This window comes from Pinus tabuliformis, chromosome 9, assembly GCF_031772625.1.
Source record: "Pinus tabuliformis cultivar Carrire ecotype Pingquan chromosome 9, CPIR1, whole genome shotgun sequence".
Lineage (NCBI taxonomy): Eukaryota > Viridiplantae > Streptophyta > Pinopsida > Pinales > Pinaceae > Pinus > Pinus tabuliformis.
In genome coordinates, this window is record NC_142307.1 from 1,748,981,904 (window position 1) to 1,748,999,840 (window position 17,937).

The 17,937-nt window shown below is 33.2% G+C and overlaps 1 protein-coding gene and 1 pseudogene across 1 annotated transcript; both read right to left on the reverse strand.

Annotated features, from left to right (window-relative positions):
- Positions 1 to 3,685: 3,685 nt before the first annotated feature.
- Positions 3,686 to 5,368, reverse strand: LOC149155706 (putative xyloglucan endotransglucosylase/hydrolase protein 13; annotated as a pseudogene).
- A 6,547-nt stretch (positions 5,369 to 11,915) lies between these two features.
- Positions 11,916 to 14,562, reverse strand: LOC149155707 (xyloglucan endotransglucosylase protein 1-like). Its single transcript, XM_089444504.1, has 6 exons — positions 14,417 to 14,562; positions 13,229 to 13,427; positions 13,004 to 13,105; positions 12,427 to 12,620; positions 12,145 to 12,344; positions 11,916 to 12,109 (listed from the first exon to the last, which is right to left on the reverse strand). Exons 1-6 carry the CDS (start codon positions 14,560 to 14,562, stop codon positions 11,916 to 11,918), a joined length of 1,035 nt encoding a protein of 344 aa, XP_089300630.1.
- Between the last annotated feature and the right edge of the window lie 3,375 nt (positions 14,563 to 17,937).

Here is a 17,937-nt window from a genome sequence, read left to right on the forward strand (position 1 = left end):
TTGTAATTCTAAATCAAGTAAGGAAACTAATGCTAATACAATTCGAATTGAAACAATTTTCACAACTGGTGAAAATATCTCATGAAAATCAAAGCCTTCTTTTTGAGAAAAACCTTTCGTGACCAGCCTTGCTTTGTACCTGTCCTTTGAACCATCAACACCCCTTTTCAATTTGTACACCTATTTACATCCCACAGTTTTTCTATCTTTAGGAAGTTCTACTGGATCCCATGTGTCATTCTTGTCCAATGCCATCATTTCGTCCTTAATAGCTTCTTTCCACTTTTCACTTTTAGAACCTTCTACAGCTTCCTGATAGCACAAAGGTTCATCATCGTTAGCAGTTAAAGCAACTGAAGTAACATAATCATCATACCTTCTAGGAGGACGTTTAATTCTCGTGGACCTCCTTAAAGATGTTTTTGGTACTCCCACAATTTGCTGATTATTATCTGTAGGAACTTCTTCATGATCTGCATCTGAAACATGTTCATGATCTACATTTCAAACTTGTTCATGATTAGCATCTGAAACATGTTCATCTTGATCATCATCTGTATTTGAACTGGTATCAAACTAAATGTGTTGAAGTTTAGATACATTATCCTGTTTCACTTTATCATCTACATCTGAACTTTCAAGTGAGGATTCATTAAATTTAACATCTCTGTTAATGATGATCTTGTGAGTAGTAGGATCCCCAATCTGTATCCATTAGTCCCATCACCATATCCAACAAAGATATATCTTTTTCATTTTGGATCTAATTTAGAACGCTGATGTTTTCGAACTAGAGCATATGAATCACAACCAAAAACTTTCAGTTTAGAATAATCACAAGGATGACCTTTCCATACCTCTTGAGGAATTTTGCATCCTATTGTAGTTGATGGTGATCGATTTATCAAATAGCAAGTTGTAGCAACCGCTTCTGTCCACAATTCCTTCTGCAAATTGGCGTTACTCAACATACTTCTTGCTCTCTCTAAAAGAGTCATGTTCATGCGTTCAACAACACCATTTTGCTGAGGAGTATACACAGTGGTTTTATGTCTTTCGATCCCAACTTCCTTGCAATAATTATCAAATTCCTTTGAAGTAAACTCACCACCATTGTCAGTTCTTAAACATTTAATAGTTCTTCCAGTGATGTTTTCAACTAATGCTCTAAATTGTTTGAAAATTGTAAACACATCAGACTTCTTCTTTAACATGTAGACCCACACTTTTCTAGAGAAATCATCAATAAAAGATACAAAATATGGCGTACCTCCATATGAGGTTGTAGGAGACGGACCCCAAACATCAGAACGGATATAATCAAGGATTCCCTTACTAGTATGTTTTCCTGTTTGAAACTTCTGCTTGATTTGTTTACCAAACAGACAATGTTTGCAAAAATCTAACTTATCAGACTTTAAATTAGGAAGTAACTTACGATCAAATAAAATCTTTAAACCTCTTTCACTCATATGGCCCAACCTTTGATGCCATAAACGAATAGAATTGCTGTCATTTTCAAACACTGTAGAAACATGATTTGACTTTGTTCTTCCTTCTAACTAAAAAAGATTTCCAACCTTGTTTGCTTTCATTACTAGTAAAATTCCTTTATAAACTTTCATTACTCCACCTTGAATAAAGGTTTTATATCCATTAGTGTCTAGTACTCCTAACGAAATGAGGTTTTTCCTTAGTTCAGGTACATGTATTACATCAGTTAAAATTATATTTGTCCCATCAAACATTTTAAGCTGAACGGTTCCAATTCCCACAATGTTACGTGTGACATCATTTCCCATGTAAACTACTCCATAATTGATTGGCTTATAAGTTTTAAACCAATCCCTATGAATACACATGTGATTTGATGTACCAGAATCTAACAGCCAATGTTGATCATGACTACACAAATCAACTGATAAAACTTCACCACTCATACCTGTCTTGGATGCCGAACCTGTATTTGTCGTGTTTGCTTCTTTCTTCTTTGTTGAAGAGTCTTCTTTGGATGCTTGTTGTCTCTTCCAATAGTCCTTCTTCAAATGTCCCGATTTGCCACAAAACCAACACTTTACCTTACTCTTCTTCCGTTTCGATTTTGAATGTGAGTCACTATGCTTATTGGAGCGTCTTTCTCTAGAACAACCTCTAGCCATCATTGCTTCTGGCGTAGAGGTTTCAGAATTTGACCTCTTCCTTGTTTCTTCAGACAACAAAGCTCCAACAACATCATCAAATTCAAGGGTTTCTAATATACTTAGACTTATAGAAGTAACAAAATGATCCCATGACTTGGGCAACGAGCATAATAAAGTTATAGCTTTATCCTCTGATTCAAATTTTACTTCTATACTTTCTAATTGCACCATGAGAGTATTAAAGACAATCAAATGATCAGTAATAGTTGTACCTTCCTTCAAGCGCAGACTGTACAATTGTCACTTCAGAATAATTCTATTGGTTAAGGATTTTGTCATGTACAACTTCTCCAGCTTTGTCCACAAACCAACAACAGTTTTCTCTGACACAATGTTAAACAAAACATCATCCGCCAAACACAGTCGAATACTGCTCAGAGCTCTTCCATCTAATTCATTCCATTCATCATCTGTCATGGTGTAAGGCTGTTTGGATTTTCCCAACAACGTCTTCGCCACGGCTTGTTGCACAAGCAGATCATGCATCTTCACTTTCCATATTTCAAAGTTATTTTTGCCATTGAACTTCTCGATCTCAAAACGAGCACTTTGAGTTTTTGCCATGTTGTAACAAACTGAATCTCCAATTCCAACTTAATAAATAAAGTTAATATCTAACAAAAAAATGCCTTTGCCTTCTACTGTGCTGCCTTTACCTTATCATACAATCCCTCTGCTGTACAAACTACAGATTACAAATAAAAAACAAATAACAAAATTGCAGTTTTACCAAAGCGATCCTCCCTTAGCGTGTTGGCGCTTCTTTGACAGCAGACGATCCGCGCCAGAACAAAAACGATGTAAGTGACAAAAAATTGGCGCGCTTAAATCCGTCGATTCCGCGCCAATCGGGATACTAGCGCTTGGGCGCGAGTATCGAACTCGGATCCGTGCCACTGGCGCGTTTGTTCCAAAATAAAACGCGCCAACCCGATCACTGTAAGAAATTGGCGCGACTGTCTCTACCGAAACCGCGCCAATCGCCAAAACTCCACCTTCAGCAGTTCTGTCACACGCACCAGCTCCACAACCAGAGACCTGTAGGTTATGGGCCCTCTATGCTTCCGCTGCGCCACTCTGATACCACTTGTTAGACCAAACAATGCGCAGCGGAAATAAAATAAAAAAACATACACAGCACATTTAAAAAATCACAAAACGATGACACAAGGATTTAACGTGGTTCACTCAACCAATCCACTAGAACAGAGGCATCGGCAATCTTATTATTCGACAGGAGATTACAACAAATTCTAATTCTTCACACATACTCTGAGCTCATTCTATTTTCTCTACACTAACTCAATCCTCTACGCGATTACATTTTTCTATAGCTAGAGTATAAAACTGAATCATAAATTCCCTCACACCAAATATAGGATGCATTAACTCCTCATCAAAAAACACTGGAGCTAATATAGCAACTAATCCAATTGTTGTCACATACATGAGATTTTTGCCAAATTTAATTAAAACGGAAAATCTCAACAAGTATTAGCCCAAGACTCGGAGGAGCTTCCACTGCCAATCCATTCACATATGTCTGTTGTGAAATTTATGTAAAAAGCCACAAATGGTGCGTAAGAGCAATCGATTTTCACCCGCTCCCTTGAGTTTCCCAACTATCTCTGTCCCATATGCTGGAGTACACTCTCATCGCCTGCCACTTCGCATAAGGCACACCTATGTCTCCATTGTTCCCAAATACTCTTATAGGCAGTCCATTTACAAAAGGCCTGAAACGAAGATATCAAGTCATATGGATTCATTATAATTGAAGAAAACATTAAACCAGGTTGAGAGAAAGAGATAGCCTACACAATTTTCCGCGGGTTCCAGAGAATTGAGTAATTGTGAAAGCCTGATGTAGGATCGAACCATAAATAGAATTCATACTCCTTATTACCTGAACCATTTGTATAGATGTTTGTATGCAGAATGTATTGCTGACCGGAAACATTTCCTAGAAATTCAATATCAATTTCGTCGCGCCTGTCGAAGATAACTGCAACGTATTTCTTTTATTCGTTAGGAGAACATTATAATAGCGGTAGTCTTATATGGATTTGTAGATTTTTTAAATATTTTGGAATAGAATGGATAGGAATCTAGTGAAATTAATGCATCTCACAATTTTTCTTATTGCTATCTATAATTCTCCATCATTATATTTCAAAATATTCTCAAAATCTTTTCTGCCGGTTTCAAATATTCTCAAAATCTTTTCTGCCGGTTCCAGAAAATTGAGTAATTGTGAAAGTTTGATTTTACCTCACCTTTATAGAATTCTTGCGCCCTATTACCTGAACCATTTGTATAGATGTTTGTAGGAAGAATATATGCTTGACCGGAAGCATTTCCTAGAAATTCAATATCAATTATGTCTTGCATGTCGCATGTAAAAGATAACTGCAGCTTATTTTTTCTATTTGTTAGACAATATCATAAAATTATTAAGAATGGTTTGAATTTTAAGATATTTTTATATGGATTTGTAGATTGTTTTTGAATATTTTGAAATTAAATGGATAAGAGTTTGATATTTTGTAATCAGTGGATTTTAAGAATTTTCTCAATGTTTTTCATAATTCTTATCCATTATATTTCAAAATATCCCAAAATCTACGGAATATTAATATTTAATTTTTATTCCCACATTTCTCTATTATCTCTATTAGATTCCAAATTTTCCCATATTACATGAATATTTGAATATAAATTTCACAAATTTATCTCACATAGAATGTTGTAACCGATCCAGCAGAATTTTTGGGCACCAGCTTTATAAACCTATCAACGCTTCCAAACAAGAATTGTGCTTTGGATTGAAATGCTGAGCCTAATTAAACAATACCCAAAAAAATATGTACTGTTATTGTATGCTTGAAGTATATTATCACAGAAACATAAAGCAATAAAAAGCTAACAATACAGTTATATATCAATAACATTGGAATACCTCAAACATTATTGAGAGAAAGCTGCGATTCCTCTCCGTTGTCGAATATGTTGACGTTGTTATAACCCCATGTTATATCTATATCATTGTAAAAGTTTGCATGGACTGTGGGATATGTACCAGTACTGCATATTATATCAACCATAAGAATGACATCGACATAACTTGATGGATGAGGCGCCTCCATTGATGATATGCTGTTTGACATGTACTTATATGCTGTTCAAAGGGTATTGAGGATATACCAAATTAATTTAATTATTGAATTTTGAAAAGTATGAATATTTTTTACATTTGAATGAAGTAAATATAGTTAAATTAATATATATAGATATAGAAATTGATAAATGACTCATAAAAATTAAGGTTTTCATCACTAATTCCATCTATCCATGTTAATAAAAGATTATGTATGGAAAGAATTTTTTAGAAAATATATATATATATATATATATATATAGAAATTGATAAATGACTCATAAAAATTAAGGTTTTGATCACTAATTCCATCCATCCATGTTAATAAAAGATTATGGATGGAAAGAATTTTAGAACAATCACATTAGGCTATTGATGTTGAATAGTGATAACTAATTTAATTTTATGTCATGATTATTTAAACAATGAGATTTATTTTTAATGGTTATCAAATTCTAAAGTTGAACACTTTTAAAGATTAATAAAAATGTTTTAAAAAGTTTTAAAAGTAATATATTTTGTTTTATTTGTTTGGATATTTATTTTATTTACAATGTAATCATGATTAAGTATTAAATGTAAAATAAATAATATGAAAGGTCATAGGCTTTTAAAAGTATTTTAAATATTTATCAAAAGTATTTTAAATATTTATCAAAACTATTTATGAGTTGGTAACCAAATGTTGGGTTTTTGAATAAATCATTGATAAATAAAAGAAAAAATTGCTTTGTAAATAATAGACTTAATTTTTTTTATATATAACTTATTTTGCAGTATCTAAATGGGTAAACTAAAATATGTAAAGTTAGATTTAACAACATATATCTATGTCTCGCTAAGAAAATTTCTAATTAATTTAGAGTTTGAATGGACCAAAATAATATTTTTTTGGCCCCTACTTCCACGGGAAATATCTAAGCAAATCAACCCGAAGGGACCTTCAAATCTAAGAAGATCAACCCGCCAAATCTAAGAAGATCAACCCGGACTGCCATATCTAAGGAGATCGACCCAAAGGACCGTGGGCCAAACAAGTCATGCCTAACCCCAAGGGCATCGAGGAGATTTGACCCTGTGACCTCCCAGATTGTGAAGTACTTAGCAACAAGAACTCAACCAACTAATGGACAAAGATAATATTATATATCAAATCCTATATTTACTGCAGGTGCCCAGAAACAGAGGAATATGCCAGAACCACCTATGCACGCATCTGTGTGGAAATGGATTTCAGCGCCGGATTCCCAGCTGAAATAAACCTAACAAGTGAAGACTATGTGTGGAAGCAGAAGCTTGATTATGAAAGTGTCATCTTCAGATGTCGATCGTGCTTTGAGACGGGGCATCTAGCCAAAAATTGCCCAAAAGCCTCTGAGAAAAATTTTGCTAGAAAAAACCACCACAGATCTACATGGTGGGAAGGAGCACAAAAAGAACACTACACTGTCATCAAAGAAGAAGAATATTCTAGAGAAAATGAGTCACAAGAAATCAAGGAAGAAGGAAACAACTCTCAAAACAAGCAAGGAGAAAGCCCGCCCCAACAAATCAACAGTTATGAGGATTTGCATACCGCGGAAAATAAATCTTCATTTAACAGCAAAGCAGATCTCCTAAACCAAACTTCTTCTCCGACTATTTTCAAAAGAACGAACACAATAGATCGCGAAGCTAAGACACCAATGTCCCAAGAACCAGAAGAGATGAAGGAGATGCAAGACAAAGGAAGTTGGAAGACCGTAGAGAAAAGAAAGAAAGCTACAATACCAATCTCGCCAAGAAAGACGAGGAGCCAGACAAGTAAAAATTAAGAAAATTGTAGGTCCGATAGACCAATTTGGTCTTAGTGGACGTTAACCATCATCATCATCATCATATATATATATATTCTAATAATACTCTTTAAATCATTAAAAATTATAATTATAATTATATAATTATATATATAATTATATTTTTTAACGATTTAAAGAGTGCTATTAGCATATATATATATATAATTTTTAATAATTTAAAGAGTGTTATTGGTAAAGTTGTTTTAAAACTCATTTCCAATGAGATCATATAAACCATCTTAAAAAGATTTACCTCATAATTAATGTCATGGAGCAAGGAATAACAAGGCCAACTTTTTCCTTGATGAAAAAAAAATGTTAATGATTTAAAATAGTGTTGATAAATTCTTTGCTTAAATACATATAACACGAATTACTACATAGAGTAAAAAATATAATTATCAATCTCATTCCCATAGTACTAACCATATTAATTCAATGTACCTTACATATCAATAAGTCCATTATACAACATTGCTTTATGGAATCATGCGAAGAGATTTTATGTATCTATAAACTGCTATGCTATACGTCTTCATCATTTCAGAATAAAAGGAAAATAAAATGAACAATCAAACAAAGTGTAAATAAAATTAAAATATTTTAAAAAATAAATAAAATTACTTTTTTAATAATAATATTATACATTATTATTATTTTTTATTAAAAACAAATTAATTCAAGTTCATCACACAAATACAAACTTACAAAATTAAAAAAAATAATAATAATAAATACAAAGTTTTCTTCTTAAGTTTTATGTTTAACTTTTTTAATATTTATTATACAATACAATGATAACAATAAATACAATATTTATTATATAATACAATGATAATAATAAATACAGTTTTTTTCCAAGTTTTTTTTTTTTTTTTTTTTTTTATTATGATTTTTTAAACTTTTTTAATCTTTTAATTTTTTTTAAAGAAATAGTAATTTAAAAGTAATTTGATATATTTTATAATTAAAAAAAAAAAAAACTAATTTTGAGCCACAATTAATTTTTAAATATAATGAAATATATTTTGGTGATTTCAATTGTTTTTTAATTTTAATTATGGAAATTTACTTTGATTTTGTAGTTTATTATATGCAATCTATAAAATGTTTGACAATATTTTTTGTAAAAATATTCAGATTTCTAATAATTTTATATTGTTTCTATATAAAATTTTGGCAACTTTTAAGGTGAAATTATTTAGCTCACATGCAAATATTAGCCCCTAAAATTTTCCCTCACTTCAACTAGGTTAGGGATAATTTTTCTGGTGTGTGTTGGGCATAGGAAGTTTTCTAGAGGAAGGATTTTGTATATGTGCTTTGTTGTGAATTATTGATGTAGGTTATAAACATTCATGGTTCATTGTTGACAAATATATTTATTAATTAAATTATTGGTATAACATAGGCAAAAATCATAGTATTATTTGAGGCTCACAAAGTATTAGTATAGAATACTATTACAACCACATTAAAAATATTAATGTGGTTGATATAGCCAAAGGCTTGATAAATATAACAAAAAAATATTACAACACGAAGAAATCCTTACTAATGCACATATTTCCCTTATTTACCATGTATTAAAAGGTTATAGGTCAACCTTAACATATGAAAAAACGAATTATAAATTAATGCTATAAATAATAATGAGGAAATTATCATGTAGGAACTTATTAGAATTGGAATAACCTCAAATACCTAGGAAATTGGTGGGTGAGGAGCCAAGTGGTACGAATGTAATTTTTTTAATCTATTAAAAGTAATGGACTCTTTTGCTAAATATAGTTTTATTCATAATAATGAAAAACTTATCATGGAGAAACTTAGTAGAATTGGAATAATATCAAATCCCTAGGAAATTAGTGAGCTTGGCACACATCTTACTGTAAAATGGACTATTTTGTAAATAGGTTAGAAGAGCTAAAGGTTCCTCTTGATTTGAGAGTTGTCGCTACAAGGTTATACGAGAATGTAATTTCCAAGCTAGAGAGCAATGAACGGTGGTCGAAAGATATTAAGTGTAACATCGGAGTTAAACAAGGTTTGCCCCTCTCCCCTACCCTATTTGGCATTTACATCGATAAGCTTGAAGGCTATTTAGAGGAAGCAAGATGTGATGGCACGATCTTAGCTGGGATAGTTGTCATCCTTCTTCTCTATGTTGATAATATTATTCTCTTGGCAAGGTGCCCATCTGATCTTCATAAGAAACTCAGGCTTCTTAAGGATTTCTGCTTTACCATGGGTATGACTGTTAACACCGACAAAACACAAGTTATGATTATCAAATCCAAGAAGGACACTTACACTAATTTTATGTATGACAATAATAACTTGGAGGAAGTGTATTCTTACAAGTACCTAGGAATTGATATTCATCACAAGCTCAACTAGAACCATAGCATTGAGAAAATGATTAATGAGGGGTGGAAAGCTTATTTTGGTCTTGAAAATAATTGTACAACAACAAACCTCGTAATGTGGGATAAAAGGAAGTTCCTCTTTAAAACTTTAGTCACTCTTGTTATCTTATATGGCTGTGAGGTTTGGGGTTGCAGCATCTCCAGAGAATCATGGAGAAATATTAAGCAAATCCAAAAGCGTTTTATAACTTATAACCTGAAAATTAAAAGTAATACACCCTATCCTATTCTCCTTATAGAAGCAGGTCTTTCCCCTATTGAGAGCCTAGCTATGATTAGGTTTCTGTTGTACAAGCACAAACTCAATAACATAGATGATCATAGACTTCCTAAACTAGCTTTAAATTCGAGCCAAAACCACCTAAGGCTTAATCGGGGGTGGCATAAAGACACAAGGCCCTAGTTAAACTACTGGGAGATCAACGAGAATGATGCATTGCAAAACATAAAGAACATTAAAGGTATTGTTACTTCTAAGTTCAAAGAAAAATGTGGTGTGAGAAAGATTTAGCGGCTAAAAAAAAATTAAGTTATTATAAGAAGGTCATCAACCCCACCCTAGAAGATCAAAAGTATCTCTTTATTTTAACTAGTTCAAAGAAGAAAAATAATATAGCAAAGATTATAACGAATTCTCATGAGCTCCATAGTGAAACAAGTCCTTGGGCAGTTCCTAAAATGCCATGGATGGAAAGGATCTGCCATATATGTCAGAATAGGAAGATCGAGGATGAAAACCACTTCCTCTTAGAGTGCCCCGCATACAACCACATTAGATCTTAGTTTCACAATCTTTGTTACAATGCTGACCTTCCTAGCCTTTTACAATGTCAAAATTATAGTGAGCTCGGGAGACTTCTCTCCAAGCTTTTTGAGCATAGAAATAAAATCTTAAATCGAAATAAATAATTTGTTTCTTTAGGTACCATAGACCAATGTTTGGTCTCACCGGACATTAACCATCATCATCATCATCTTCATTATCAAATATAAATGAATGTTATAAATAATAATGAGGAACTTATCATGGAGGAACTTATTAGAACTGGAATAATCTCAAATCCCTAAGAAATTAGTGGGTGGTGAGCCACCTCGTGCAAATCTATTTTTTTAAACTGATTAAAACTTAATGCAACCTAACAACTGTTTAATACACTACAATTATTGATAAGCATTAAGACTACGCATATGATGAGCATATTCCTTTAAAAATCAATCTAAACCATCAATTAAACAAATAAAAAAAGTCAACACATCCTCATCTATCTTAAAATGTAATAATAACCTAGATTTTACACATGGAATTGGAGTAGCACAAATTAAAATTCGAATTAGAATGAGAATGATTTGATTTGACAATCTCTTAGTTCTTACAACAATTACAATAAAAAAAATTACAAAAGAAATTGTTTACTTTTAGCAAGTAACATTTATTCACCAAAAAATACATTATAATGTAACATTGATGTTAATTAACACCAGCCACAATCTTTTTAATTCATTTGATTACATTTTTTTTTACAAATCTAATAAGAGTGGTTTTTATTTTTCACGTGTTCGAGAGAGAAAAAATGATGAGACAACAAAGGGTGTTTATATGCATGCAAGTTCAAAGTGAATTGATGAAGGCTATATGGTTATCATGGCAAAATAGGAAGAAAATAAAATGAACCAATCGACTTTTAAATAAATAAAATTAAATAATTTTAAACATAAATTAAATTAATTTTGTAATATTAACATGTTATTTAATTTTTAGGCAAAAGTAAGTTAATTCAAAGTCAACCTATTTGTCAAATACAAGATAAAAATATCTTCTAACATCTGCTCTCTGGCCATATGCACTCAAAACGCAAATGGTTGTAGATCGTAGTGATAGTGTTGTTATGTGAAAAATAGAGATCAGAGGGGACAAGATGAAAGACCGTACGACAGGAATATGGAAGACGACCTTCGAAGACAAGGACCATACTTCCAGAGAGAATCATCATTTTAATTTTTACGGACGTGCATCACATATGTTGAGAATCATCATTTTAATTTTTACGGACATGCATCACATATGTTGACATACAATAAATCCCGTTGGGTTTCAAAACGTTCAGATGGTTAGAACAAGAACGGTAAGCCAGAGAAAGAAATTTTAATTTAGCGCCTTCGATGGCAACTGAGATGAGACGTGTCTTTCGTGTCTTTTTAACCGCCAACGATAGGGACGCTTTATTGGAATTAAATCCGATGAACAAAGAAAGAATCCAACAGTAATCGCATGGAAGCCCTCGGAATTATTTTATGGTTGTCTGGAGCATTCAGCTGGAAACTGATTATTGAATCTGGCCGTATCTTTGCAGTGATCGTAAACTACAAAATTATTGCGAACCCACTGTAATTGTCCTTGTTGGGCATAGGTCAAGATCTCGTAAGCTCTCTGATTCCACCAGTTAGTGGGAGTATTAGCCCAAAACTGGGAGGAGCTGCCACTGCCTGTCCATTGGAGCTGCCAATGCCTGTCCATTCACAAACGTATGTTGTGAAATTTCTATAGGAAGTCACAAATGGTGCGTAAGACCAATCGATTTTCACCCGCCCGCTTTGAGTTGCCCAACTATCTCCGTCCCATATGCTGGAGTACACTCTCATCGCCTGCCAGTTAGCGTAAGGCACACCTATGTCTTCATGGTTCCCAAATACTCTAATAGGCAGCCCATCTACAAAAAGCCTGAAACGAAGATATCAGTTGAGATGGATTCATCATAATAGAAGAAAACATTAAAGCAGGTTCAGAGAAAGAGATAGCTTACACAATTTGCTGCGGGTTCCAGAGAATTGAGTAATTGTGAAAGTCTGATGTAGGATCGAACCATAAATAGAATTCTTGCTCCCTATTACCTGAACCATTTATATAGATGTTTCTATGGAGAATATATGGCTGACCAGAAACATTTCCTAGAAATTCAATATCAATTTCGTCGTGCCTGTCGCCTGTTGAAGATAACAGCAGCGTATTTCTTCCATTCGATAGGAGAACATAGTAACATTACCAAGAATCGTAAGAATGGTATGAATTTTAAAAATCGTAAAAATGGTATGAATTTTAAGAATCGTAAAAATGGTATGAATCTTAAGATATTTTTATAAGGATTTCTGGAATATTTTAGAATCGGATGGAATAAAATAGATTTTAATTTTTTTTTTTACAATTTTTATAATTCTTACGAATTTTATTTCAAAATATTCCCAAAATTTAATGTAAATTAATATTTAAATATTATTCTTATTTTTTTCAATAATTTCTCTATCAAATTCCAGATGTACCCAAAAACCTGTTACATAAATATTTGAATACTATTGAATATAAATTTCACAAATTTAGCTCACATAGAATGTGGTAACAGTTCCAGCAGAATTTCCGGGCACCAAGTTCATAAACATATCGACGCTTCCAAACAAGAATTGTGCTTTGGATTGAAATGCCGAGCCCAATTAAACAATACCCAAAACATATCTACTGTTATTCTATGCCTGAAGTATATTATCATAGAAACATAAAGCGATAAAAAGCTAAGATTACAGTTATATATCAATAACATTAGAATACGTGAAGCATTTTTTAGAGAAAGCTGCAATTCCTCCCTTTCCGTTGTCGAATATGTTGACGTTGTTATAACCCCATGTTATATCTATATCATTGTAAAAGTTTGCACGGACTGTGGGATACGTACCTGTACTGCATATTATAACAATCATATGAATGAGATGGACATAACCGGATGGATTAAGAGCCTCAATGGATGATATATTGCTGCACGGATATTGAGCATGCAACAGGAGCAGACTAGTCTAATTGACTACCTATTTAATTTGGCTTTGGAAGAGAATGAATAGGGATTGAAGAACCTGTTTGCAGATTGATGACATGTGGACAATTATATAGGAAGCGTATAAGTGTAATTGTAGGGTAGGTTCTTGAAATCATGAGCACATCTAATAGGAATCAAATATACATTAAAAATTCTATTCAGGCCGGTGTGATAGGTTGTCACGCGGCTGAGCCCCTGACGTTTTTCAGTCATAAACCATGCAAAGGAGGATTTGAATGAAAATGTGACTTTGTTAAATTTATTTATATATTTAAAAATTATATAAATTATTCTGTTTTATTAAAAATTATAATTCATTTAATATACGTATTTAAAAGTATATAGATTAATTTATATTATTCAAAATTACAATCTACATAATTGTTAGAAATCGTAATTACTCTTGCATCAGTAGTTGGTTAAAATTAGAGAGTTACTTAACTGGGCGTTGTTTGTTGAGTGTTGAGCGTTGAGTCAAGTCTAGTGATAGATAAAGAGTTAAGTGAAATCCACATTTCGAGTGTGAGTTGAGTTAAATGTGTGTGCATGTCAAGTTATTTTAGGGGAGTTGCTACTTGGAAAAGGTTAAATACCTTTCACTCATTTCATTGTAATAATCAAATTTCTGTGATCATTAAAAGAGTTGCAACTGGTGTGATTTGTGTGTAAATTCATGTTGTGTCTCTTTTGCCTTTCTAACAAATTAGTAGAGGTGCAACTCGTGTGATTTGTGTGTAAATTCCTGTTCTGTCTCCTTTGCCTCTCTAACAAATTAGTGTGATTTATGTGTAAATTCGTGTTTGGTTTCCTTTACCTTTCTAATAAATTAGTATCAAAGCGAGAAATAACATATTAGAAGCACTCCGTGTCAGAGGAAAAATCTATTTGTTTTCTCGTGATTTGAGCATTAACGCAACCTACAGTTATACACAGGCCGCTATAACGCCTTCCGCGTTCAAGCTCAGGGGAGAGCGCGTTCATTTGCGTGAAAGGCGCTAACACGCAACCGATTTCAATGATACAACGCGTTAACAATTTCGGAGTTAGGTTCACTTTGTTATATGTTGACTCTTGCATCGCGGAAGCTTACATTGGACGGCTTATGAGTCAAAGGAGTCATAAGCTTTACATCAAAGTGGTTCCTTATTACGTGAGGTTTATTAAAGTTTCTTTGAAATACGTCAGATTTATTAAAGGTGTTTTTAAACGCGTGGTTAAAAGGTCTGAAGAGTTATTAAAGTGTTTTGATAATTCAAATAGGAAAAAAGGTGTTTCGGAGAGTAAGGTTTCGAAATAAGTAATTTTTATTGAAAAAGAATTAAAGGTTTTGTAAAACCGGTCTATCTACAAAATTATTTGGTTTTTTTTTACAGTGTTTTGGGTGAAGATCGTGTTTTACTAGGGCACGTTGAAAATCATAATTTTTTTTTTTTCAGGGGGAAATAGAGGACAACCTACTGTAATAAGAAAAGTAGCAATAAGAAAAGGAATGACAGTAGCTAGCGGTGGTAAAGTGCGACTAAAGCATATTAAGAAAAGAAATCGAAAAGAAGAGGCGAAGATCATTGCCATGGTTAGAGAGGTTCAGGTCGTAGCCAATGAATTCAGAAGTCTACGAGAAAATGAAGAAGATATCGAGGGTGATTGGTGTAGCTTCGATTTTCTACCACCTCTTATGTTTACTCGTGAATATTTTGATCGTTGGGTTATCAAGATGCTAACTTTTGTTTGAGCTAAAGAGTTAATTGAGTACGAATCTAGTAACCCATATGATGTGATATGTGATGTTTTAGCATTGAATTTTATACAACAAGCATTGGATGAGAAGTTGTTTTGCAAGATAGCAAAAGCTACTACTTCCAAGGTAGCATGGAAAATCTTGGAAGAAGAATTTGGCACAAAGGTGAGTGACATGCAGTAGCAGCAGGGTATGTCACAAGCAAAGAAGTCAGCCGCAGATCCGAAAGCAGATGAGCATGATCCTGAGATGACAATAGAGCTTGGAGAATCCCACTCAAAAGTGGATGATGGTTGATAAGACCATAAAATTGAAGCCCATTATGAAATCATGCATATGGATGAAAAAGATGCAACAAAGATTGCAAAGAAAGAAGTTGAAGCCTATGTGTGTGAAACAGAGCAAGAGCATATTAATACTAAAAGAATCCACTGTAATATGGATGATGCAGATGATTGTGATTCCTACTGTGATGAGACACATGTGGATGATGAGTACAAAGTTATATGTGTATTGGTGAATCCAACTGCAACTCATGGATTTGATGAAGTTGAAATTGTCAATGAAATTGACAATGAGCACATGGATGCTCGGATATCTCACCATAGTGTAGATGAACATTATGTTGATGATATGTGTGGTTTCTTTTTTGAAATAGAGATGGATTGTGACAATATGGTAAGCGCAATGTTTGATGAAGAATTGAAGGTTGACACTGCCACTATAGCAGCAAGATATAAAGTAGTTGGAACTGCTCATGAAGCATTATTTCATCTAGCAGCACTTGATGATAAAAAACAAGATAAAGTGATTCAAGAGTTTTTAATGAGAATATCCACTAACAAAATAATACTGGAAGACAACCTCCATCTAGTTGAAAAGAAGGCAGATGTAGAGCAGGAAGCTCTCACTGAAGAGAGTCATATTAAAGACGTTTTTAACATTGTTTTTGCATATGCAGATGTTAAGAATACCATGGGCAAAGAAGTTGAAAGAAAGGTTGTTAACAAATTTGATGTAGATTTGAAGCTCGTTGAAGAATGCATTCAGAAGCCAATAGTATAAATTGATGCGAGCCTTAAAGAAGCTGTTGGAATAAAAGAATTGAATGAAATGGTGAATAATGATATTGAGTGTGAAAAATACAGTTAAAAAACAACAGTACCTGATGATGAAAGTGAAAAGAATGGTATGAAAGAAAAAGATGAATGCATTGAAACCATTTTTTATCAATGGAGTCAATGAGAAATAAGATTCTGCTATCACGAAATATGGCAAAAAGAAATTTAGGAATATGAAACACAAGAAGCGAAGCAAAGAAGACAATTTGAAGATGCAATGTTTTGGCAAGAGTCCATGGTTGAACGAATACTTGAAGAGGCAAGTGTAGTAGACAAGATCAAATTATGTTTCAGCACAAATTCAAGAAAAGTCAAAGAAAAATTGTAGCGACAACAGGTAAAAGAATATGGAGCCTACAACAAGAAAGCGCAGCAGAGAATGAAGCAATTTTGAGGATATAAAATTTGGAAAATGAGAAAAATAAAATACAAAATTGTGCAAGTCTTGAGTCATTGTAAGCCTAGCTGAGACATAGAACAATAGGCATGTTTGTGTAATAGTTGAATCATGTTTGAGTTATGTTGAGTCATACAAGTTGGCTAAAACTAGAGAGTTCGTTAACTGAGTGTTGATTGTTGAGTGGTTAGCATTTTGTCTAATGAGTTAAGTGCAGTCCACATTTAGAGTGTGAGTTAAGTGAGTTAAGTGTGTGCATGTCAAGTTATTTTAAGCCAGTCACTATTGAAAAAAGTTAAATACCCTTCAGTGGGGTCATTGTAATAATCATGTTTTGTGTGATCAATAAAATAGCAGCGAGTGTTTTATGTGTGAATTTTTTTCATTACTAAAAAGCCCGAGCATAACCCTACATAGAATTCATTTTCAAGATTTTTTTCAACATAATCATCATGTCTTAGAACCGGAGTGAGGAAGTTATCATTAAACCCTCCCAACCACCCGGCTTCGACTTTATCCCCTCCCTCTACCTGCATTAGCCTTAGTATGCTATGGAATTCTATTTTCTCTTTATTCACTTATAAGTTACTCATCTGGTAAGGGGATTTCGAGTAATATGCTATGGAGTTCTATTTTCTCTTTATTTATTTATAAGTTACTCATATGGCAGGGGGTTTCCAGTTCATCCCAGCCAGTTCAACAATTTCAAACACAAATTCTGAGGGAGGCAGCCTTCCTTCGATCTCTGAATACAGGCCCTTAAAAGCCGCTACAGAACCTTAGTAGGGGTGCTTTACTCAAATGAAAACCCGGTTCTTACGGAGTGCTTAAAATGGGCATTATATATGAATCTACACTATAAATAACTGGATAGATTACTTCAACTGGATAGCCTTTTCGCACTGCAGATTATAATAACCATAAGAATGAAATGGACATAAATAGATGGATTAAGAGCCTCCATGGATGATATATTGTTTCATGGATATTGAGGATGCAACCGGAGCAGACTAGTCTAATTGATTACCTATTTGATTTGGGTTTGGAAAAGAATGAATAGGGATTGAAGAACTTGTTTGCAGAATGATGACATGTGGACAATTATATAGGAAGCGTATAAGTGTAATTGTAGGGTAGGTTCTTGAAATCATGAGCACATTTAATAGGAATCAAATATACATTAAAAATTATATTCA